Consider the following 25,109-nt stretch of genomic DNA (forward strand, 5'->3'; position numbering starts at 1 on the left):
AGAGAAGTCGGGAGCTGGTTAAAGGGGAAGAGAAGGGTAAATAACAAACAGATATTACAGTTTGGCTGATAGCCTCAATGACTTCCTTTGCACTGCCTCGGGCCCACCTTGGCGGCCCCCTGAAGTGGCTCGTTAAGCACAGGAACATCGACTGAGTAACCCAGGGCACAACTCGCTATTGTGTTGGTTGGTTGGTTTGGTCTGCTCCCTGGCCCATGCTGCCCCCCCCCCCACACCCCGCTCTGTTCATCTCCTCCCCTCCACCCAGGCCCCTGCTGTGCTCTGCTACACCACATGAGCCCTCTGTGCTCCAAGTGATAGAGTCAAGCTGTTCCTGCTGAGCGGAGGTCAGGGTCCTTCAGTCAGCACCTCGGCCCTGAACAGAGCACACAGGAATCCCCCCTCTTTCCCTCCCCAACCGGGGCTGGTACTCAGCTCTCTCTCTCTTTCAAACAAACCTGGTAGCTTTCCTGCTCTTTTTTTCTCCTCCCAAGCCCCCCCCCCATCTCCTGACGGTCTGTCACTCCCTTCATCAGAATCATTAATCAGACGGGGCAGATTAAACTTCAAATAAAAACAAACTCCGACGTACTCGCCGGTTCTTCGGGTTCTGCCCCGTCCTCTTCTCCCGCTCGACTTTAACGAAGCCAAGATGTCCGACGCAGGCGGCAGGTTGAACGGTCTTTGGCGGACGCGGGGCTCCGTTAATGCTTTATTGATATAAACAAGTCGCCTTATCTTCAGGGGTGATGACTCTCGAGGGCCAACCTGCCATCCGTGTAAATACACAACCGATAACCCTTATCAGCTTGGCACCAATAAAGTGAGACTTCTGGAGGCACGCATCTCTAATGGGGATTAAAGGGATTAAATGTGCAACCTGAATGCACTCGGGTTCATGTTTTATACAGTGACTGCTTCATCCCGTCTTCCACTGTCGGCTCAGAATGCATTACAGAAACAGGAGGGCAACAGCGCCGCCTTTGGGTGAGTTTGGGTAGAGCAGCTGGAGTAAAATGAAATGGAGCAGTGTAAGTCTTGGATTTTGCAGCCGTGCAGCATTTTGACAGAACATATTAGTATATTTGTCCCTGCCTGTGGATGGAGGAGTTTATCCTGGACTGAGGGTAAACTCCTCAGTCCAGGCCTCTGCAGGCTGACTGACGGCAGCCTTGCTGACTATTTGTGTCCATGGGAAATGGAGCGGTGTCGCTGCGGCGACGGCCCTGGGGCCATCCATCAGTGTCACGTTTTAGGGGCTGGGGGGCCGTATGGTATGTGTCACCTCGAAGACTAATGGACAGGAAGTACAGCCGGAGAAACAACAATATTTGCAGAATGTATATTCGGAAGAAAATTCAGACCCGCTTCTTGTGAATTCTCGGCAAAAATCCTAAATGTGCGTTTCCATCCTGATTGATGAGCCGGGCTATTTAAAAGCAACTCATTCCACACTGGGGCCCTCTCTCTCTTTCTTGCCTCTCTCTCTCTCTCTCTCTCTCTCTCTCTCTCTCTCTCTCATTATCTTACGTTCTTTCAAGGCACACATCTGTGTGTATAGGTTAATGAAAGACCCGGTTGATAAATGGCATTAGCGGACAATAATAACCCGAATCGGGTTTGTGAGCAGACCTTCCAGTGGAGGAGCTGCAGTAACCAGTCCCGGTAGGTAAAGTGAAACTAGGAAAACCTCTATAAGGGCCCCCCTTCACATCCCCACTACAGGGGCCCCGTGTGCTCGCTGTGTTCAGAAACCGAGGGGCCTAACCTCAGCAGCCGGTGACCGTTGGGTCCAAACCAGAGCGCTTTGTGATGTGGATCTTGACCACCTCCTCAGCGCAGGTGGGGTGGATTCCTACGGTCTGCAGCAGGTGAGGATACGTGGCTCCACACCTAAGAGGAGGCACACAAATACAGATATTAATCCCAGATTTTATTCAGAATTAAAAGCTGATGAAATCCAACAAATCTGTGACATGGTTTGATTATTCAGACATTTCATTACATTACATATATTAGTATTAACACCCAAAAGAATCTAACTTGGTCAAAGTTAAAAAAAAAAAAAAAAAAAACCCATAAGAACACACGAAAAAAATGAATGATTCTCTTCTGTATTATTAAAAGTGTGGCAGGTCGCAAATATTAAATATTTTCACAGAACAAATCCTGAACCAAATAACTGCCATCATGTTTCTTAAAAAACGATTTATAAAATGTTTATAATGTCAGAATGTGTTTTCTCAGATTATGTTTTTTATTACCAAATAACAGCAATCAATTATTTAATTAACTTATAAGAAGTTTTACTAATGCATTTTACGTTTATGGAATTTTCAAAGTGCTATAAATAATAAAATAGTTAATAAAATATAAACAAAAGCAATAATAAATGGTCCCTAGTAATAATAAAAACAAAGGACCTTAAAATACAGCTCAAACATTAACATTTAAAACAAGACATCACTTAGAAGGATGTAAAATTATTTAGTTGTTTGGTTTGTTACCATAGCAATAAAATAATCAGTTTTGATTACAAAGATTTAGATGTAGTCCACAGCTTACCAAGTTCATCAATTGAACAATTTCTTTCACCAATTTTTGTTATAATAATATTTAAGTTATTCCCCAAAGGACAAAACGTGTCATTTGCAAACAAAGCAACTTGTAATCAACTCAATCATTCAGAAATGTGAGCAAATAAGTTTAAAAGTTCAGGTCCCAACAGTGATCCTTGTGGGACTCCACCACTACTTTGTTAAACTGTGTGAAATCTTTTTTTCTGTTTGCAAAATAACTGTTCAGTCACTTCAAAACAATACCTCTCATTCCAAAAGCCAGTCATTTTATTTTTGTGTATAGTTAACATTAAACACAAATGTAAGCCAGGATTATTCTGAACTCACTGCAAGCTCACAGAGAATCCCTGTATGACCTCTCCAGCATTTGGACCAGTGAAATGCAGACCCAGAATCTTCTGCTCGCCTCCCCTCTCACATATAACCTGAAGAGAAAAAGAAAAGCAGCAGGATTAGCCCAGTGCCAGCTAATGCAGACACAGTCACCCCAAAGAACAATTACATACTTCTACAGACTCAAGATGTCCAGGTTTGTTGGTCGGTTCCCCGACGTTTTGAATAAATGCGATGCGATTAATCTGAAAATTTTAATGCATTGATATCACATAATGCAGATTAATCAAGCTACTATTTCGACTTAAAAGCCTCTCTCTCCATGGAGGGTTCCCTGGTTCACAGCAGTACGTTACTGACGAGACGCAAAGGCAGCGACAAACGACAGCAAGAGGTGAAAGTTTTCCCAGACAGCAACAAAAGTTGAAAATTTTTCCAACTTTCTTGTGCTGTGCCGCCAGCTGCATGTGTACGTCTGTGCCTACGAACTCGAAAATCCAAATCCACAGATTACAGTGGTCGGCTGGCTAGATGAAGACAAGTGGCTGTCGCCTCGTCGCACCAGTTCCACGGAAAATTGATGGAGAGAAACTTTTCTAAAACAAAACAAAATGGCTTATTTTAAACCTTCCTGAATATAAATACAGTAACAATGGAGAATCTTCAGACATGTTTGGTTTGATAATCAAACAGTTTTTGAAAATGTGAATAAAGTGACATTTTAAGATACAAGCTTCATGGGCAGTTGCCCAGGGTGGCATCTAGAAAGGTGTAGGTCACCCAAAAAATATTAAATAAAATATATGTCATCTGGTCGCCTGGAAAAGTTTGCTAGTACTTAGATGTGTGTTGAGTGAAATAAGTTTGCCTTATTTTTGGAGTGTGGCTACAAAAAGGTTGGAATGTGGTAGCGTGGTGATTACACTGCTGCATGCATACAAAATTAGGCATAATGATTAACTGATTACATGTTTTTAATTGATTGACGGCACTAATATAAACACAATCAGCTGAATTTACATTTACACTACTTGCTCTTACTGCGGTCAGGACTCTTTTTATACCAGCTCTCAGTCGTTCGAAACTAAAAACAGGAGGAAGCGTTCCTCTGCTGTTTTCCTCTAGAGTTTAGAAACGAGTACCGTCTCTATCAATTTCCAAACGTCGGTCCATGAATCAGTTGCAGTTGCTTTTGTCGAATGGTAACCAAAGTCTGACATGTAATCTGTTTGGTTCAACTCGTTCAATATTAATATATTTAACTCGAGGGAAGCAAAGTATGGAAACAGAAGCTTTTTTCTCTATGCTATTATTTTCTTTTTTCATATTTATGCAGAGTTGAAACAATCCTCATTTATTTTTGTTTTAGACTTAAAGATCATGAATGAACCCAGAGGATGATGGGATGCCCTTCCGGGGTTACCTTCATGTAACACTGGCTGGCACTGCGTTCTGCGATGGTGAATTCTAGTGGCTTGTAGAAGGCGTGGAAAACCTACAGAGACATAAACATTTCATTTTCAGTATCTGCCAACAATCGCTTCACGGATTCTTCACAGCATCCAGTCGAGCGTCAGCGAAAAGGAGTTGCGGAAGTTTCGGCCGGTACTGTGTAAACGCATGAAGATCGCTACGACGAATTAGGTGAAATTTCACAAAACCAAAAGCTGACAGCAAAAAAAAAACAACTAAAAAGCAAACTTAAAGGGATTACAACTCAAACAAATTAACATCCAACTGAAAATTAAGATGTGTCGCCATGGAGAAAGAAAAAAACAAACAAACAAAAAAAAAAAAAATCAAGCAGCAAAGCTTCAATTGCCAAAACGTTAAACAGCCCACTGAGACGTACAGAGTTTGATTCTCCGAGCGAACGTGCCGACACAAGTTGTGAGGGCCGTGCAGCTGTCGGGTGGGGAGGAGGAGGGGGGCTCCTCCTCAGATCTCGGCGCGCCTGTCGTCACCTCACACACGCCTCAATCAGACCTCCTGCTAGCCCGTCACTCAAAGGCAGGGGTCTGCGTTTATCGTCAGCCCTCTGCAGGTGTTCCCAGCATCTGGCAGGTAAAGTCAAGAGCCGCTCGCTAATGTACTGCATCCGCGCACGTGTGTGTGTGTCGGTGTTTGAAAAGCTGTTGTGGGGGGGGCGCATTGTACTTTCAATGATGATAACTAAACTAAACACAAATATTTATAAAAACAGACTAATCTACTTGTTCATCATTGGAGTCCCATGTCTCCAATGATGGTACAGCTGTTTGTAAATGAAATATGCATGGATTTTATTTGACTTTTTTTATATACTTTCCTCCCAGAGTTGAGTGCCTGAAGCCAGTGTTCTAACACACTTTTTGTTTTGTGAAAATTCACATTTTCCCCCCCCAGATTCTACATTCCAATTTAAAACAGATAAATGTAAAAAATTCCCCAATCAAGTTATGGCAAATATTTCTACAATTGGCGGGCCAAAGGATTCATGTCCTGGCTGATGCGATCTTAAATTAGCTATTAATTTTTGCTAACATGTTTCTTCTGTTATTATTTAAAAACTCTGGTAAAAAAAAAGTAAATAAAAAATCCATTATTTAACGCTCCAGACCAGGGCGGGATGAGAACGATTGATCCCACCTCTACCCCGTCTTTTCCACGTCTCCTCTCAGCCTCCTCTTCTGATAGGCCGACGCAGCCGTACTCCAGAGGGGTGAACACCGTGGTGGCCACCTGTCACACACAAACACAATGTGGAATCGTTTACACTTTGCCAAAACAACCCCGCTTATTTCTTTCGGAAAATCCCAAGCAGCGTCTAATTACGAAACTGCCAAAACGTCGCGCGCAGGTGGAGACTGCCCATGTTCATTTCAATAACAACAGAAATGCTCCTTTGCTTAAAATATTTACACGTGAAGATGAATTTTAAGACAAATACTTCAACGCACGCAGCTAAAACAAGCCTTTAATCTGTTTTGAACACTTGCGCTGTAATAAAACCTTCGCTGCGACGTGCAGACAGACGAGCGCGTATACCAAGAACGACGCGGGACGATGCCGTCGTGGAAAGTGCCGGTACATTATGCAATGAATCATCCTAAAGAGAGGCTAGCAGTCAGATGGAGGGGAGGCTCAGATGAGAGACCAACCAAATAACAGCCTCAGATTGGCAGAAAACGATAAACGTAAAAAGCCACAAGCGCTTGAGGTGTGGAGAGATGAAGGCTTTTATTACTGTTAGTATAAGAGTGTGTGTGTGGGGGGGGGAGGGTGTGTCTGTGTGTGTCTTACGTTGTCGTAGTTCATAAGGTCGGTGCTCTGGCCGGCAAGCCTGTGGGCAAGGAGCTTTCCTGCCTTAATGGCAGTCGGGGTCAGCTCTGGACGACCCTAAAGTAAAGAGAGACGTGAAGTTACTCCAATCCATCTGTTCTAATATATATTAAACTTTTCATTCAACATATGAATGAAAAGTAACAACAAATCAATGCACAGTCATAGATGATGCCGGGGAAACAATTTTTCTGTGAAGTTGTTTCTCCTCTCTTAGCATATGTAGAATCGAGTACACGAGAATGACAAACAGCGCCAAGACCCTCCCCCTCGCTCTGATTGGTCGTTTTTGATGCATTCTTTTCAGACGGCAACTCAAAGAGGAGGTGGGAGAGATCGAGGGGGAACAAAACAAGCTAAAGAAAATTTATAAGTTGCTCTTTTTTTTCTTCTTCTTAGAAATTGTCAAACCTTTTTTTCATGCTGAGAACATAATCAGGTGACGCTTTGCATTCAACCAATTCACAGAATATGTTGACCTCGGCTTTGGAAATCCACTTGCAGCTTCCGACACGCTGATGTCGGTGCTCTGCTGGCCTCGGTGATGTTCACTCCTTGGTTCTTGTCCATCAGTACGAATGAACATTCAATGCATCAGTCAAAAAACGTGTCACAAAGAGGGAAGAAGTAAAAAAAAAATCATAAGGAAGGAAGGAAACTATAAAAAAAACAAAAAAAAAAACGTCTTTTAATGCCAAACTGCAGCACGTCTGTGATCATGTCCGGCGAGTCGGGTTTTTTGTGGAACCCCATTTTGTGGTTCTTTTTCTTGACCAGCTTTGCACATCTAGACACTGGAATGTTTTGCCAGTAGCTGATGCTCAGTCACACTCGGTCAGTGGAATCTCTGAAAATAATACTGGAATTCTTTCTGCGGAATTTCAAAAGGTTTTGTTCTGGAATTTCTCCCACATGTTTACCGAGTTTTCTCCATGGGCTGTGACAAATTCTTCCTTTGACTTTCCTCCCGCCACTCGTTGCACCATGTGAATCTAACAGTGGTCCTGTGAACAGATTCTCCTATCTGAAGAGTAGATCTCTGCTTGGTTTGGGTGAATTAGTGAAGTGGCAGTTTTCCCGTTGTCTCATATCACTTCAGTTCTTTAGGTAATTGATTAAACAGAGCTCTGTTCAATGCTTGAGGTACTGCTTCATACTGTAATATATGCTGTTTTAACCTTCCTCCCTTTCTTCGGTCCTCATGGAGTCGTTTCTTCACTCAGGTTCTCCAAAAACACGTCTGAGACGTTCACAGAACTCTCTACCAACTAAATGATCTCTGAGACAATTGCCTGCATTGGATTTTAATTTTGGAGCAAAGGAGAATGGACATAGACGCCTCATCTTCAGGTTGGATTTTGTATATCGGGAAAAATTTTCATACGACTTCACAATCATTCACCGTTTTTATGTTACCGTATCAGATAAAATCCAAGTCAAATGCGCTGAGCTTCGTGGATGGTACGTTATAAAATGTGGAAATGATCCAGGGACATGACGCTGTAGGTTTTAAAACATTTGATCATTAGTAATAATAATAAAAAAATAAAAAAATAAAAATCAGGGGCTGCGTGATGTAAACATGTCATTTCAGTAACTGCTTATCAAATCTAAGGGGTGAAATTATTTGGAAAATCTTTCCCTGTGTGCTTTATTGCTTTGGCTGCTTGCCAACAGACAAATGCATAGCCATGGAGACGCAGATCCAACCGTGGAGCTCAGGAAACAGCAGGGCTGCAGGGCAGTTTTAAAGACATGACTTCAACTTGTTAAATCAGCAACACATCCTGTTATCAGCAAACATCTCCAGCGCCTCCGCACGTATACGGCGGCGCACTGCGGCATTCCAACCGCTTTTTGCAAGCCGGTTAGAATCCGTCATCGTTCTGCATGTAAGGTTACAGAAAAAAATAAATAAATAAAATATTTACCAGTATTTACCAGAAGAGGGAAAAAAATGCCTTTGCTGTTGGGAAAAAGCTGCAAGACAGATTGAAGAGAAGCACTCATCAAAGCTCGCCGTCAATCAAAGTGACTCAGAGAATGTGTGTGCGAGTGTGTGTGTGTGCGCATGTGCGTGTGTGTGTGTGTGTGTGTGTGTGTGTGTGTGTGTGTGTGTGTGTGTGTGTATGTCATCAGACCTGGGAGGCAGGAAGGAAGCTCACAGTTGGTTGTGGTAGAAAAAACAATGCTGACATGCAGCAGGTTTAACTTGTAATAACACAGTGCCAGCTCCGGAGCTTCTACCTTCACATTATTAAAGTTATTCCAGGTGAGAGAGAAAAAAAAGAAGTATTGAATTTCTGCACAAGTGATCAAGAGCTTTGCTCACCCAGCTTTCAGCTCTTTTGTTGTTTTTAACTAAAATTCCTTCCAATTTCAGGGTTTTTTTTTCCTTACAGTGTGCTAAGATATTGTACATTTTTTAACATTTAACTATTTTTTAAATGTTCAAATGGTCAGCTGAGAAGCAGAAGGAGGGAGGGCCAGAAAGAAGTGGAGTGGGTTTTTCCCAGTTAGTTTTGACTGGTAAAAACATAAAATAAAGCTACCACAGCTAGTCTAAACCTTTTTTGTTTTTATACAGCAAAACAAAAGCACTCCCTTTTTTAAACTTTAAATGCAAAATGTATACATATGATGTATCATTTTGACTTAATCAGTGCTCTGACAGGATGGCACATCTACAGATTGAAAATGCTCTCTACTCTTTTTAGACAAACACACCAGTCAGATGTGTTTAATGATGCTTATTCCTGGACTTCCACACAATAAAACATTTCAATAGCTCAAACATTATGTCTAGGAGTGTTGTCCTGCTGAAAGGCGAACCCCTGATTTGCAGTCTTCACATTGTCCCATTACCTCTGCATAGTTTTCCCGCTCCTGTTGAAAACAAACATCTTCAAAACATGATGCCGCCACCACCGTGTTTCCCAGTGGGGACGGTGTGTTCCACTTAAAGTAATTTGTGAAAGAGATTTTTTTTTTCTTCCTTCCAGGTTTGCTGCATTCCCTACATGGGCGAGCTGCCAACAATGCTTCTTCTGTTTCATAAATGGCAGATTTATGGAGAGCATGACTAACAGTCATGTTGCCATCAGTCACCATGGAGTCCTACGACTTAATTATTTGAAAATAAGTTTTCTTTTCCTTCCACTTTCCAGTTCAGCCGAACTTCTAGTTGGTTGGTCTATTACGGAGAATTTCCATAGTCTGTGTTTTTAATGTGGTGAGCCACAACAGTTTTAACTCTGAGAGGTATTTCCAGTTTTCTGGATGGGCGTGGCATCTTGTTGTGTATTTTTTCCAGTCAAAATCAAAAGCAGTAATTATAGAGTGCTTCTCCTCTACTGATTGTTATCGCCATCGTGTCTGCTGTCAGTCTGGTGCCTGTAGACGATGACCTACCTCGCCGATGTCTCCGAAAGCATAGACGTTTGGCACCGAGGTGGCTTCGTCTGGGCCTACGACTATTTTCCCCGTCTCTTGGTTGAGCTGCACGCCCAGCTTGTCTAGTCCAAGGGTTTTGGTTTCGGGAGCCCTTCCTGAGGAGGAACCAGGAAAAGTGGAAATATGTCAAGAGCAGAAGGAAGAAAGCGTTAAAAACACATTTTTTCAGGCTTTTCTCGATTGTGCGCTCTGATTAAGAAGGTTTTATTAAATCTTTGACAAAACTATTGAACATATTGGCTTGTAGATATGCAACAAGAGAAAAACATGGACCTGACAAGATATTCCTAATGCTGTAAAACATCACAAGAGGTAGTAACGGTGATTGAGCAACATCTGGCCAGCTGAGAAGCAGAAGGAGGGAGGGCCAGCTGGGATCCCAAAGACCCCGCTGACGTCCCGGGGTGCAAATTCGGACACTTTCTGGGCAGATGACTGACGGATGCTGTCGACAGCAGGTCTCCATAGTGATGGCGCTCGGACCATATGCTCCACCCTCCCGAACACAGCTCCTCACAACCTGTCTGGGCAGCATAATAAACAGCCGGAGCCCGAGGAACCCATGTAGATGCTATCGGACAGCAAAAATAACAAACCCCCGAGACCCCTCTTCCTGGCTGGAGCCGAAGAACAACGTCGACCCCCACCTCCACCCCCAATCTTCTCAGTCCTGGGTGGGTGAGGTGGGTGAGGGGAGGGCTTCGGGGAACTGTCTGGTTCTCTACAACGTGTGTGGGTGAATGGCACAGAACACACAGAAAGAGTAGAGAGTACAGAGGGGAAGTCGGCCAGTCAGGACCGATTCCCCAAGGCTGGACTTGTAAATATTTTCCTGCCTTGTAAGAATAAAACACGGCAATGAATGGCATCCTCTCACTGCATTTGTGCTGGTGCACTGATGTGGATTTAGTGTTTATAGATCTTTTAAAAAATGTGCTTGTTATTAAAATGCATTTTTCTGCAACGACAAACAATGTTGTGAGGTGAGATTTGGTCTTTTTTTAGTGCATCCTCTCCAACAGTGTAGCAGTCAGAATTGCTGCCTGTGAAGAAGAGAACTTGAACAAATTTACTTTCACAAGATGGAAAGGAAAAGGAAAGAATGAGACAGGAGTAGAGAAGAGAAATAAGGATAAAGCAAGTACAAGATAATGCTGAAGAAGTCTGATAATACACCTGCAGAAAGACAGGGAAAAACCTCCACAGCGACAAACAACAGAGGAGTGGGCATTTTTTATTGTATCATTTAACATTTATTGTGTTAAATTTCTTTTCAATTTTGACTCATTCTTGTCCTGATAAATTCCTACTAATGGAAAATTAAAATTAAAACACATGATACCAATTAATACAGGATGTATTTAGTGGGACCCGCAGCCCAAATGCATCTGTGGACCACAGCAGGGACAACTGCAGTCATAATTCAGTCAAAAGCTGACTGTCAATGTAATAACAAGGTCATAATATGGCATTGGGCTGCAGTGCTGTTAAAAATGTGTGCGCTGTAAAACTTTGGTAATTAAGACTTTAACACTTTCACAAAAATCCATTGTTGCAACTCAGATTGTACTTTTATACCTCTGGGCTTGTGAGAGTGGCGTTCCGACTTCAGACTTGACAGGACTACTGATGCAGTCACACGAGCGGCCGAGTTGTCCAATCGGAACAAAGCCTGTTGTGACATTAAGAGGAAGCTAAACAGCCACAACAAACGTCTGCGAGAGCTGGAAGCTTATCTGATCAAACTAATGAACGCAGACAAAAGGGAGAGCAGCGAGGCGGCAGCTTGTTATTGTTGGGGCAGAACGGATTGCGCACTCCGCCACAAGATGTGATGATGATGACGTGTTTCATTTGAAGCCAAAAAAGATTTTAAGAGGCAAACTGATAAGAGGCTGCAGAGAAAAACTGTAGCATCTATGGATTGTAATCGGGATCAAGGAAAAGGGAGGCGTCCTGGAAAGAACCGAGAAAGTAGCATTGCAGAAAATTCAGTCAGTCGGTAGAAATTAGTTACAAGTCCGCTGGCACAGAAAAGAGACGACCACAGCCAGTTTGGTATTGTTGAGGTATAAAAAAAAAAATGTAATTCAGAAGGAGGGCCTAGATGCCAAGAGTATGAATACTTTTCTAAGTGCCAGTTCGGTAGGTAGGTAGTTCGGTAGGTAGGTAGGTAGTTTGGTAGGTAGGTAGGTAGTTCGGTAGGTAGGTAGGTAGTTTGGTAGGTAGGTAGGTAGTTTGGTAGGTAGGTAGGTAGGTAGGTAGGTAGGTAGGTAGGTTGGTAGGTAGTTAGGTTGGTTGGTTGGTTGGTTGGTAGGTTGGTTGGCGTTTAAGGATGCCTGCTGGTGTCCAGAGATGATGACTCCCTCACTGCGTATTGTTCTGAACAATGGCAAAACATAGTATACCGATAATGAAGTGCGTCAATAGTGTGTCTATTTAGAACTCCACCAATTATATCAGACTATGAATTAAGCTATGCAGCAGTGATGCACATCTGCATGACTTTCATTGAAAACAAAACTTAATAAATGTTGTTGATACAGTCTAACGCAAGGCGATGAGAGTCAGCCCAAACTTTATCAGCACCGTCAGTAAATGTGTGTCGCATTCACCAACATCGACACAGTGTAGCAGCTGCAGTCGCCTTATTGAATGACGACTGATTTCTTCTGAACACGGTTTTGTATCGAGTCTCTCCATGAAACTTTCTTCTTTTTTTTTTCTGGTCATCATCTGTGCCGGGACATTCTCGCGACCAAAGTGTGTCAAAAACATTTTCTCATGTGTAACTTAAATAAAACATGAAAGAAGAGTGACGTTCCAGCAGGGTTTTATTGCGTACAGTTACTGTGAGGCAGACTGCTTTCTGGACCGAGTCCCAAGTGGCCATTTGGGAAGCTTTAGGAAATTCTACACAAACCTAATCTTTTTCGGAAGTCGACTCTAGTATAAAACAGAGAGGTGAATACCCTTTCAAAATAAGGAAATGGTTTTTAATGACATCCTTTGGCAGGGTAGAGGCCAGCAGGGGAGGAGACTGAAGTGTCCACCATCGTTACGCAGACAGGAAAGCTTGGAAATGTTCTGTTTCCTGCCGTGTTTGTGTGGCCACACCTGGACGGGTGGGGACCAGCCGCGGGGTCAGGAAGGAGCGGGGGAAAAGGTGGAGGGAAGCGCAGCCATTTAGAAGGATGTGGTAGACAGTGGTGATACTGTCCCCCGCTACCTTCTGGCCTTTAATAGATCGACAGGGGCCCCGGGACCCCAGTCTGGCTCCTCGACGGAGGCCGCAGCGAAGGGAAGTGGCCTTGTGCTCGTAACTCCCGCACATCAAAGACGCGCGCGGCGCATTGTTGCCGGTTCTCACTGTGTCATATGGGAACAAAAACCTCCACTTCATATAGATGTTGCCGAGTTATGGCAAGACAGAGGAAGCTGCTGTAACAAAGCCTGCAAAGCGGAACAAAGAAAAACTACTTTCACATCCAACAGATGAAACAGAAAAATGTGTTAGATCGTCTGGAACCTACAAATAGATTATGTGAGATAAAGATTCTATTTGTTATTTATATCTCCTAAAGAAGCGGCGACAAACTTGTTTCCATTTCGGGCCAAATCAAGATCACAAATGTCCTCACACGGCCGTTTGTGGCACAATCTATTGATAAAAACATCCCTTAAAAGCTGCTGAAATATGACTCTGTCTTCCACAAATATTTAACTAAATGCTTGTATGTCATGAATCCAGGAAGCACAGTTGATGCAGAATCTCACACAGGTCGAAATGTCGCAGGATTTCTCTCAAAAGTAGTGTCTATCGTGGTGCTGATGTGGGACTTGGGCCGCGGCGGGGAAGACGGAACATCTCAGCTGCAGGGTCACACACACCGAGCAACAATTCTCTTATAATAGAATTTAAATCAGGCCTAAAAAGGCGCCATGTCTGAGTCGACTGAACAACTATAGGGGCCAGAGGTTGAATTAAATCAGACATGTCATTTTAATTAAGATTTTGCTGCTTTTGTATTTACACCAACATTTAGGCTAGCAGTGTAACTTGTCCCATTAGTAGTTCTTAACATTTTCCAGCTCCATCCTGTTGCTTGCTGCAACCGCAGAGTGAGGCAAGCGCAAATTGTTTGTGATGCGTAATTGATGGGGCCGAACGCACATGCAGTGCGCTTTGCTTGTCATAATCTGATCACCCTCTGATCACTCCTCCATTACTTTATTTCCTCAGCAGGTTAAACCATCTACTCCTCTATTTACACCATAGTAACTTAATGTTGTACATTCTAAATGTTGGGTTTCTCTGTGCTGTACGGATTGCAGGCTTATTAAATGTGTCACTAAAGCTTGAGCCCAACACAACCATCAAGCACGTGATTCTGGTCCGACCCGGGCAGAATTTCGGTTTTGGGTCGGGCTTGGGCTATAACCCTGAATGTCTCTTAATGCCCTAAAATTAAACAAAAGCCTTACGGTCGAGTTTTGGGAAGTGTTGCTTTTAAACGGGTTCAGCACAAACAACCCTGACAGATGTCCCTTCCACTGTGAATCATTCTGCTGCCTGGGAAAAGGAGAGACGACAAGACAACAGAAAACGGACAGATGAGAAAGAGGAAGACGGCCGCAGGTGACGGCGGGCAGAGGTGGCGCAGGCCCGGCTGGCAGTGACAGATGCGAGGCCGGTTTCCGCGGAGCTGGCATGGGGCAGGAAGGCGCAGAGCGAGAACAAAGAGGGGAACGCGGTGACCCGCGCCTGGGTGCATCCTGCTCCGTCCTGCCCCGCTCCCACCGGGGAGCCCGCAGTGAGCGAGCGACACTTCCCCTGCCTATTCCCATCACTCCGGCTTTATTACTTTGTTTTCACGCTCGATTCATGCTGTACCCGCTGACACTGCACTTTTTAAGGATGACAAAGGAGCTGGTTGAAGGGGACAACAGACTCACACCAATGTTTTATTTCAGGGGAACATTGTAACATCAGCGGGAAATGACACAAGGCTTTGGGAAAGTATCCATGCCCTGTTAATTTTTTCCACATTTGCACAAGTTAGGTTACAAACGGCAGCAACTTTGGACCTTCCACATCGCCTCTTGATGACTGTCGCTTAAAAAGCTCATACTAAAACTTGATATATCTATATCGAAATATAGATGGAACAGATGCAGCTTTTATCAGTTTCTCATTTTTCCACTTGATTTCCGCAACAGAATGACACCAACGCTTTCAGCTCTGTCTTTTCACTCCAGTTTTCTTGTCGGCTGGTTGGAAATTGCGCTTTTCAAACAGAATTTTCCAAAAATGACATCTGATAAGAGAATATGGAAATGTTATAGGTTTTCTTTATTTTAAAGCCAAACATTGAAGTAAAATGGAACATCTTTCCAATTTTCCCACAATAGGTAGCTGTCAAAAAGTGCTTTTTGTCTTCTTTTTTTTTTTAAAAAAAGGTGACATTTTTGGCTGTAAATAACTTATTTAGCTGAACTCAGGGCAGAAGAACCTCTCTATACAAAGATCGTAGATTCCTTGCTCCACAGTAAATTATGATGGTGGAAATATCATGCTGTGGGGAAGGTTTTCTTATGCAGCAGGGTCTCATATCACACTGACACAACGTAGAGACAGTTTCAACAAATATGGACATTTTTATTTATTTTTGACTTAGTTTCATACTGAAGCTTTGAAGCTGTTACCAAAAAAAAAAAACGTTTTAGGAGTAAAGAATGTGTGTGAAAAAAAAAAAAAAGAAGTAATCTTTAAACTGGTTTTGGATCATCATGCCATGTGTCAACTTAACGATGAAAAGTTCTCGTGGATTTGCACTGAAAGGATGGCAACATACAATCAAAGACATATTCTGTAAAAGCCTCCAGCAGAAGGACTCACCGACTGCCCATAACACCGAGTCGTAGGTGTCTTGGTGCTCCCTGCCGGTTTCGGTGTCACTCCACGTCACCTGCAGGGATCCCGACGGGAGCCTGTCCACTCTTTTGGGAACGGACCTCCAAACAAACCTGGTCCCATAAGCTTCCATGTAATCCGTCACAAGACCCGCCATTTGCTGCACAAAGTGAAATGGGTCGTCTGCTTTTAAACTGGACAAAAAACAACAACAACAAAACTGCAGATCTTCGAACGCGCAGGCTGTGAGAGACGTACCCGATCAAAACCCCGGAGGGCGACGCTGCGAACCATCACCGTGGCATCCAAGCCGATGCCTGTGAGGAAGCCGGCACACTCGAGAGCGACGTCTGGGATAAGCCACGTTGAGGATAGCAGCAGTTTTTTGATTATGTTTTATAATTTGTAAAAAATAAAATGATCGTATTAAAATGTAATGTAAAAAAATGATCTGTATAGCATATTTCAGCAACAAGACATTTCAAATGAATGTCTAAAAGATTTAGAGAAGGCTTCAGAGAAAGTAGGGACCGTTATGAAACTGTTGGGCATCAACTTGAACCGCTGAGTCTATTTGGAATCAAAAAGAACGATGAGTGGACATATCATGGTTTTTGGCCGCTTCTTTTCCCCTCACTGGGTTGGGTCACAGACGGCTTGTGGATGGGAGTTCCAGGATGAAAAATGTTTGGGTGAAGTCCATCACTCGGTCGCATTTAGCATAGCAAACCGCCAAAGCAACACTTAGCCGTTCCTCTGACATCGGGCAGCTGTAAAGGTGGCTGAAGCTCCCAGTCTGCAGCAAATAAACCTGAAGGATTCAGGGAGTTTCTGATGAGAGGGAGGGAGCGAGTCATGAATTGCTTAGGGCATTAGAGACTTATTTCACTGACTGTAGGTCAAAATGATGAGTATGGATTAAAAGACTGATTTAAGGCGGAAAAAACGCCAGTGGCTTAAACTAAGTGTTGCTGCTACATGAGAGGATGAATTGATCCACCTCTGCAAAGGTTGGAAAATCAGTCGCTGTCCTCTTTCATCTTACCAGATGCTGTGAGAGAGAACTGACTGGCAGCATCACGGGTCACGTCTGCCGTTAACTGCAGTCGCCCCACTGTTGTCAACCTGACAATTTCTTTGGAATATTTAGTATCTTTTCAGACAAAAGAAAAAAAAAAGTGCCAAAATGAGATCAAGCTTTTAAAAGGCAGTCATGACCAGAAAAAAAAACGCAATCAGTGCACCCCGTCAAAATAACAGTACTTTGTCTAAAGCCCTATGTGGCTTACTTATCAAACTCTGTACAATTTGTCTGTTGAAATCTGGCAGACAAAGCACAAGAGCTTCTTCCTCCCCCTGGGTAGATGAAGGATACAGCTGGCTCCAACCACGAGTCTGCAACACAAAGACGGAGAAGCTCTCAAAAGAATTGCAAACACAACAAGATACATTTCCACTTCTCCTCAGTGCACTTTAGCCAAATGAAAACAACAATAACCCCAACTCGCACACGTCTTCTTCCAAATCCTTGAATTAGAGAAGTGATGAATTACAAAGCTTCCTAACCTCAGAGGCGTGAAGAAAATGGAGGACGGGAAAAAGCTAAAGGTTTACGTGTGTGGTCTGGGTGAATCACAGCTGTAATCCAGCAGTAAGATCAGCGGTGCTGAGGAGGGCTGATCCCCGCAGACGACATGTGTCATGTTCAGGGCTTAAACCCGCATGTCGGCCCGCTGAGTGAAGTCCGTCACTCGGTCGCTTTTAGCATGGCAAACCAGACTCCCTGCCCTTCCTCCTCATTAAGCAGCGCTTCAATTAGGACGCATTGAGAAGTGGCTTAAGAAAAGACGAGGCAAAGAGCTTTACCGTGATCTAACACTTTCATCACGGAGAAGACGCCTCACTCACCCACACGTTTTCTGCTTCAATGTGGCTCATTGTGTTTTATACACCCTTAGTGATAGATTTTTATCTTCTGTAGGGTGGATGCGTATCCGTTTTTGTTCAGGTGTTTGTCGAAACGTAACAGACGACAGGCAATCAAATGTGGGATTCAAGGATTCGCGTTAACAAATCCTTATTATTTATTTATTTGTCTAAAAGAGAGAATTAAAGTGAGTTCAACGTTCAGCTGAAGTCGCTCAGAAACTCCCAGACTTCTCCTCACAGAAGGAGGTTTGTTCGGATCAGTGCTTCTCAACCTTGGCCGGTTCTTCAAAAAGCCTATGTCACTGATAAGCACCAGAACATGATATTCTTGTGCATCTGTCTGCGATGTTAGACAGATACACATTGTTGCTGTAGTCCGAGGGCAGTGCAAGGTCAACGGTTTTTGTCCCACAAATGAAAAGCTTTTCCGGTGTGCGAGATCCACATAAATGGGGAAATACACAGATCTCTCTCTAAAAACTAAACTAATACCCATATTCTGATCTGTGAATAAGTGCAGATCAAAAATCAGGGTAGTCCTTTCAGTTCTCAGTCATTGTTTTAACTTTTGTCTCTCCAACCAAATGGGCTGCTTATAGCAGCCCACTGGTACAACCACTTCCTCCTGGCACACGCTGTGTGTTTTCTCCTCATAGCATGATGAAGGGAGTCAATTCTGGACTTCAGTGCCCAAGGCCAAATCTGTCATTTACCTGTCTCCCTTTCTGCATGTGTGTGTGTCTCAAGCGTGAGAACGCTCGAGGGATCATTAGACACCCATCCCTCACCTGTAACCTCACACACCCATCCTGCCTGCAGAAACAACTCCCTGGACCTCACCTGCATAGCTGATGGCTTGACAGACCAAAACAGCTTCAGTTTGAGCTTCTCCTCAGAGTCGGAGATCGTTTCTGGAAGGATCCGCTGCTGAAACGCCGCCAAGCGCCACTTCTGCCTGCAGGGGGGGGCAGAGCTGCCCTGACCTCTACGCTTTTACATCAAAGCACTTCCTCTGCTCAAGTGCTCTCAAAAATGTCCTGACTAAGTGAGAGCTGCAGTGATGCTCGAATGTTTAGGAATTCATCATATTTTATATACTCAGCCGGTTTGACGTGTTTTGTTAGCTTAATTCCGCAAAGTTAATTTTGTATTTTTTTTAAATCATATTTTTATGTAATCCCAAAGTTGTGATTAGCCTGTGTGTTGCAAAAAGCAATAAATCAATTAATTGCATGATAAATTAAACACAAACAATGATTTCCATTTGCACAATTTAGAATTTTTCTGGGCTGAATGACAGAAGTTTTCATTCTGATGTTTTGGTCTCAACTAGATCTTATATGATTCCGTTTGCTGTCTTCATAATTCATTTTATTTGCCGTTTCTGTTGTTTTGTTTATTTATTGTGGATATTTAAAATGCTCCAGTGTTAATAAAGTTTAGAATGGAAAGTGTATTGTTCTTTGAGAAGTCAAAAATCTTGCGTTATTACGCCGTTACCGTCATGTTACATGGAAACGAGCTCAAAACAACAATTTTATCATTTATCGCGAAAACTTCTGGGACGGAAGTAACTCAACCTAAGTCAGATTAGATGGAGAGTGAAATTCTGTCACATAAATAAGTTCTAATTTCAGTGAAGACTCCATGTTTAGGGTATCTGGTTCTGTTCCAGCCCTACATGCTTTACTCTGCTCAGCTTCTCAGTTTGAACAACTGCATCCCCACAGCATAAGGCTGCCTCTCCCGTGTTCCCCTGTAGTATTTGTTCACTAATATTCTCTAATGAACCTATGAGACCTTCACAGAACAGCTGGATTTATGCTGAGACTAAATTACAGTGGCAGATTGTACCAATAAGGCAAGTTGTGAGTTGATTATTGCAACAAAATAAAATTAGTTAGCTGCACCAGAGTTAAAAGGGGCAGAATATAAAACTGTCCCTCACCATTAAGATTTTGATTTGCAAAAACAAAAATTGACAAATCAGTTCCCTTCTTCTGCACAATCATTTGCCACTTTGTGTTGGTCTATTTCACAAAATCATAATTAAATACATGTGAAAGACGCCGAATAACTAAAAGCATCATCAAACCAGTGAAGATTCCAAAATAAACTAACTAAAGAATAGTTACTAAGCTGCCAAAATAGTCAAAATCTGCATTCAAAAAGACAAAACAAACAATCAGAATGTTTTGTGCTTCCTTGTCCTCAGGTGCGGACAAATTAGATATAGAAAGTGCTTAAATTTCAAAATGCTCATTTCCTTTTATCTCTCATCGCGTCGCAAACAACCTCCAGGTACACCACAGACACCAGTCACCGTGCGCGTGACGTGCCAAGAGGAAACGTCAGGGAAGGCCCAATTAACCAGGCGATGACAGCGGCTAAATGGCTGGATTAAAGGGCTTGTTCCGCAAAGGTCAGGATGCACGCTGCTAATCTGAATCACGAGGCGAAGACAGGCTGACAGGAAGGCAGAAAAACAAACTGCGCGTCCCTGATGAATGATGGCGCTGCACGACAGCGGGATGTGCAGCATCAGCGAGTGAAAAGGTGCCGTCGTGTAGAAGGGAGCGTCGAAAAGCTCAAAGTCTGATAGTGGGTTTTCTTCAGCGCTCCAAAAGCCACTGCTACTTTATCGGCTTCAGAGGAGCAGGCTTACGTTTTTCCAGGGGACTGCTTCAGCCAGAAGATGTCGTCGCTGGTGATGCCGTGCTCCACAGCTCCAGGGATCTGTGACGATAAATAAAACCGTCCGTAAAACTAATGGAAGAGAAAGAACAGAGTTCTCTCTAAAATACGATTACGGCAGCTTTTATCAACTCAAACTTAAGGCTTTTTAAGACCATCATGAATGAAATTGAAGACCTGTATCATAACAAATGTACAAAATAACTTTTTTAATGTTTTCTATAGTAGCAGTACCAAGCTTTTATTATGGTACGGGTTGGCAGCAGAAGTGAGTCAGAGGTGAAGACGAATGTCATCCAACCAAGCGGCAATAAAGTTACAATTACCAAAGACACATGCAAAAAAGGTAGCCAGCTAGCAAGGGTGTATTAGCAGTAGATTAGCGGTAGCCTCTACCGCCTCAAGTCGCAACGAAAATGTCTGCACTCGACTCAAATGTTGGCTCGATGGAAAAGTAAACTACATTAAATAAACAAGGCCAGTGATGAACATATTCAAAGACAACTCACATTTTTGTTTTATTTATTTAAGGTCTCAATTTGAGAGACATAAAATTGAGACTTTCTAAAGTTGCACGGACCCCCTGTAAATGTCATGTTTTGGAAAAGTGTCCATCAGGTGACAGGAACACTTTGTTTATTTACCTGAGTCGGGTACTTTGGTCGTCCACCTGTGGCGATCACAATGTTCTTGGCGGTCAGGACTGTCTGCAGGAAAGGAGAGGGAAACGTGAGGTAATAGCTTTTGTTCGTATTCAGAAACGGCGAGGAAACGTCAAATAAAACCGAGCGGTCTCTACGGCGCCGTATGGGAAGGCGACGACGGGGAAAACCGTGAAACTGGTCAAACAATGCAGACGGGGAGGCAGACGAGCGTCCTGGGATTCTGGTTTGTGTTTTATCCCAAAGAAGGATTTTATGAAGAGGAAAAGAGGGAGCCTAAAAAGCTGTGATGGTGGAAGGTGGCAGGGACTTTGAGTTCCTCAGCTCTGCTGTGAAGCAGTTTATTTCTTTAAAAGGAACTTTGGGAATTCAAAAGAGCAGAGTTCAGGAATATGCACAATTCAAAGTGTATGAAAAGAAAACATTGACCTCAATGTGGCACCAACAGAGAAATCTATCACATTAATATCTTCTTGAGGCAGAAGATTTCAAACAAAAACTTCACTCAGATGAGAATTCACTCAGGAAGACAGTAAGAAAGTAAATGATTCAACTCATTTACTTTAGGGCTCAGCTTATCATGGGATTTAATGTTCTGTCACATTCTGTGTGAGTTTCTGAAGCTTTAGGTAGGTTTCCAATGCAGGATTGGTGCAGTTCACACATTTTCACACAGTTTGGGATTTTAAACCACAGAGCAGCCTGGAGTCTGTAGAACATGCCAATGTTTTTTTTTTATCCGATGTATTGATTAATCGTCAGAGTAATCCATAGAATAATCTATTAATGTTGGCCTTTCCTGTTTTTGTCAGAAAAAAAAAACAGCCCACCTCCTTTCCTGCTTTGCTCAGACCTCTCACTGTGTGTTCATCCAGCAGACTGCCTTTGAGGTTCAGATATTTGACTTTCCTGCAAAACACACAAAAACATATCAGAGCTAATTCATAAGACCATGGAGGGTTAAGCAGAACAAATGAAGCCAACAAGACGTGCAAAAAATATCTATACAAAACATCTGTTTGTTGTTTTTTTTTTTTTTTTTAACAAAAACGAAGTCTCAAAGCATGATTATAAAGCTGATTCTAAGTACAGGATCTCATTGGAGAGAGGAGGTTACCACCTGCTCGCCCTCCAGCAGCCACTCCATCAACATGTGGCTGCAGTCCCGCAGGTGTGTGTGAAACACACATGTACAACCTTGAAGAAGCTCAAGTGATGACAAAAAAGGAAGAAAAAGAAACAGAATCGTAGTTCCTTAAAAGGAAATCAACAACAAGTGAACACGAAGTTCCTGGTCGAGGCATGAGAAATGTGTTACATTTCAACGAGCGCCGACGTCATCAAAAATCATCAATACATGTTGAAAATGCATTTAGAGTTGTTTCTGAACTATAGTTCGGAAACAACTCTAAAAAGGTGGATTTCGGTCTTGACTTAATGTTTCGTCCAGATTTGTGGCACAGAGAAGTTGAATGCTGCTTCTCCATGTTAGGTTTGCTCTAATTTATCAGAAATTAGAGAAAAGTGATCAGAGGATCTTCAGTACGGCTCATGATACTAAGAAAACATAACATTTCAAAACAGTCGAATAACGCAATTAAAATTTTTCTATTAACCACTCGCTTTTCCGTCACAGCCACGATCACGCTGAAGTGTCAATCCAAAACCAATGTTGAAAAGCTAAATATTAATCTGTTATAGTTACTTGTGTGTCCAAGTAGTCCTGTGTAATTAAAGTGTTAGCCTCTGCATTAAAACTACAATTAGATACATCTTCCCTCTCTCATCTACAGCAGATGTGTTTGTTTTTCACATTCTGAGACAATAAACCGACTTATTTCATGCCACATTAAAGACGTCTTATTCTCTGATCACCTCTTTTATTTTAGATGGTTGACTAATTTAATTCAATTAAGCAGTGAGAAAAAAGCCAACGGGTTGATTGGAAAGAAATTTGGAGTCCCTGTTGTCACTTACTTGTCTTGGAGCTGGACTCTGTGGCCCCAGTTTAAAGATCTGACGTGATTCTGAACGGCCTCTGCCATGGTGGCCCTGGAAACCACGAAAACATCACTTCACGTCAAACACATCTTCACCTGGATTCAGTGGGTTTCTTGAGAAATTAAAATTGTAATAAAACAATGTCATGATGAATCTCCATTCAACAAAAAAAAATGTTTTATTTGAGATGAAAAGAAGACAAAAACATTATAGCAGGCTAACGTTATGATGCAAGTGGTGTCTTTCCCCACTTACACCACCAGATGGCGCCATTAGCTAAAAAAGGATATTTAGGAATCCTGCTCCAAGAGTCCTAAACACATTACAGATTGTGAATTATCCTGGTAAACATCTATTAGTTGGACAGAAGTAATGGAAGATTTAAAAAAAAAAGAAGCATAAGACAGTGTGTTCTGGGGAACGGTTAGCACAAAAATCATTCAAGACAAAAAAAACCCTTCCACATATTTACTAGACTCGGCTCACCAGTCATGGCGGAGAGTCTCTGGCGTCTGCCAGCCGTACTTCTTCGCATCTTTGATTGCAGTACCAAGGAGGGCTGCCTGATGCATGAGCTTCTTAGGAATGCAGCCAACATTAACACACGTTCCACCGAGACCCCATTTCGTTCCTGTTTGGAGAATCACTGGCTACGTTTAAGAGAACAAACCCTCTATGTTTGGGGGAAAAATGGAGAGAAATTTATTTTACCTTTAGCAGATGGCTCAACGTAATCTAAAACGGCGACTTTCTGTCCCAGCTGTGCCGCTGTGGGTTTACAAGTTTACACAGAAATCAGACCGGAAATCTGACAAATGACCGAATCCCTCAGGAAATGTGCTTAAACAGCTTACCTTCTTTGGAGCAGGCCAGGCCTCCAGAGCCTCCACCAATAACCACCAAGTCATAGTCATACCTCCCTGTCAGATGACAATGAATGATAACTACCAGAAACGGGGATCTTTTGTCACATTTTTCTCATGCTACGTCTGCAAGCATCAACACGTCTTCAATGCAACTTTATGCCACAAGCAAGGAGAAGTCAAATAGAACACGAAGGTGGAAGGAAAATCACATGAGCTTCTTACTAATTACTTCTTTCAGAATTGTGGGAAAAGGTTTGGAAAGTGTGGCGTGTGCATGCACTGAGCCACATTTGGTTCCTATTTAGTGAACATGAAGTCAAGTTTCAATCAACATCATATAACAATGACAACCGCATAGGGAAGCCTGTGAATCTTAAGCATCTGACACATTACATACAAGGACTTCATCTAGGCATTTGGATAGTGTGTAGTGATTCCTGTACTACAGGCAAGTCATAATAATGACATTTAATTCACAATAATGTGACTGCTGTAGCCATTTATTCTTGATTTTGATTACATTTGTTCTTGGTGTGCTTTATACTTCACTTAACAAGCTTTACCTGTGCGTTGTTTAATTTCTCTGTTTGCTTTTTTTTGTAAGATAATCAAGGAAGAACTGTGGGGGGCATTTTTCCGAGAAGCACAGATTTACTTTCTTTAACTTCACAGATGTGCAGTACTGCATGTGGGTTTATACAAAAACAAAACATGAAGGAAGTGCAGGGACAAGCTCTAAGAGTTCAGACCATATCATTATTAGATTTGATCACAATGTCAGAGACCAAACCTCAAGATGTTGCAAGGTTTAACAATGCAAAAGAATAACCCAAACTTGTACGACGACAAAAGTAATGACAATAAATGTGCTGATAAGAATGTTTGCATACAGACAGGCGGTGACGTAACGTAACGTTTGCTCGAGTCCTAATGCACTAAGCAGGTTAGCTTCTTAGGAAAACTGCGGTTCTAAAAACACTTGTTTTAGAAATGCTAGTTTTAAAAAGGTTGTTACGTGAAGCCAGACGAAGTGACGTTAAGCTCCCGAAGGATTTGACAACGCAAGAGTCCTTCCGGAAACACAGAAAAGCGTCTAATTAGTGTCAGCGAGAGATTCTGTTTAACAGCGTTCAGTACCGGTAAGGCTTCTGGTGAAAACCTGCAGACATTTCAACCTTTTCCACCGGTGTCTGACTGCGCAGAGGGCAGCCATGATGTTATTATGGAAGGACCCCGGGCCGGATACAGGCGTCTTCAGAATTGCCTGGAATAAATTTAAAAAAAGGTTTAAGATCTTATTGTGTAAGAGTCTCTCAATAATAATAATAATAATAATAATAATAATAATAATAATAAT

At 42.6% G+C, this 25,109-nt stretch overlaps 1 protein-coding gene across 1 annotated transcript; it reads right to left on the reverse strand.

Moving 5' to 3' along the window:
- Positions 1–281: 281 nt before the first annotated feature.
- txnrd2.2 (thioredoxin reductase 2, tandem duplicate 2) lies at positions 282–24,972 on the reverse strand. The gene is made up of 17 exons (XM_055050920.1): positions 24,890–24,972; positions 23,741–23,806; positions 23,598–23,654; positions 23,373–23,517; positions 22,863–22,937; positions 21,716–21,794; positions 20,868–20,930; positions 20,195–20,265; positions 16,976–16,995; positions 15,859–15,950; positions 15,586–15,760; positions 9,645–9,781; positions 6,195–6,290; positions 5,541–5,633; positions 4,336–4,407; positions 2,907–3,004; positions 282–1,893 (listed from the first exon to the last, which is right to left on the reverse strand). The coding sequence occupies exons 1-17, from the start codon at positions 24,963–24,965 to the stop codon at positions 1,770–1,772; spliced, it is 1,539 nt and encodes a 512-aa protein (XP_054906895.1). The 5' UTR covers positions 24,966–24,972; the 3' UTR covers positions 282–1,769.
- Positions 24,973–25,109: the final 137 nt, after the last annotated feature.

Source organism: Poeciliopsis prolifica, unplaced genomic scaffold (assembly GCF_027474105.1).
Source record: "Poeciliopsis prolifica strain line A6 unplaced genomic scaffold, Auburn_PproV2 SCAFFOLD031, whole genome shotgun sequence".
In the NCBI taxonomy this organism is placed as follows: domain Eukaryota; kingdom Metazoa; phylum Chordata; class Actinopteri; order Cyprinodontiformes; family Poeciliidae; genus Poeciliopsis; species Poeciliopsis prolifica.

Coding starts and splice junctions, on each gene's coding strand:
- txnrd2.2 (XM_055050920.1), bottom strand. CDS start 24,965: ATGGCTGCCCTCTGCGCAGTCAGACACCGGTGGAAAAGGTTGAAATGT. Junction 15,951..16,975: donor ACTCGTGGTTGGAGCCAGCT/GTATCCTTCATC, acceptor GGCTTATCCCAG/ACGTCGCTCTCGAGTGTGCC. Junction 6,291..9,644: donor CTTTCGGAGACATCGGCGAG/GTAGGTCATCGT, acceptor TCTTTACTTTAG/GGTCGTCCAGAGCTGACCCC.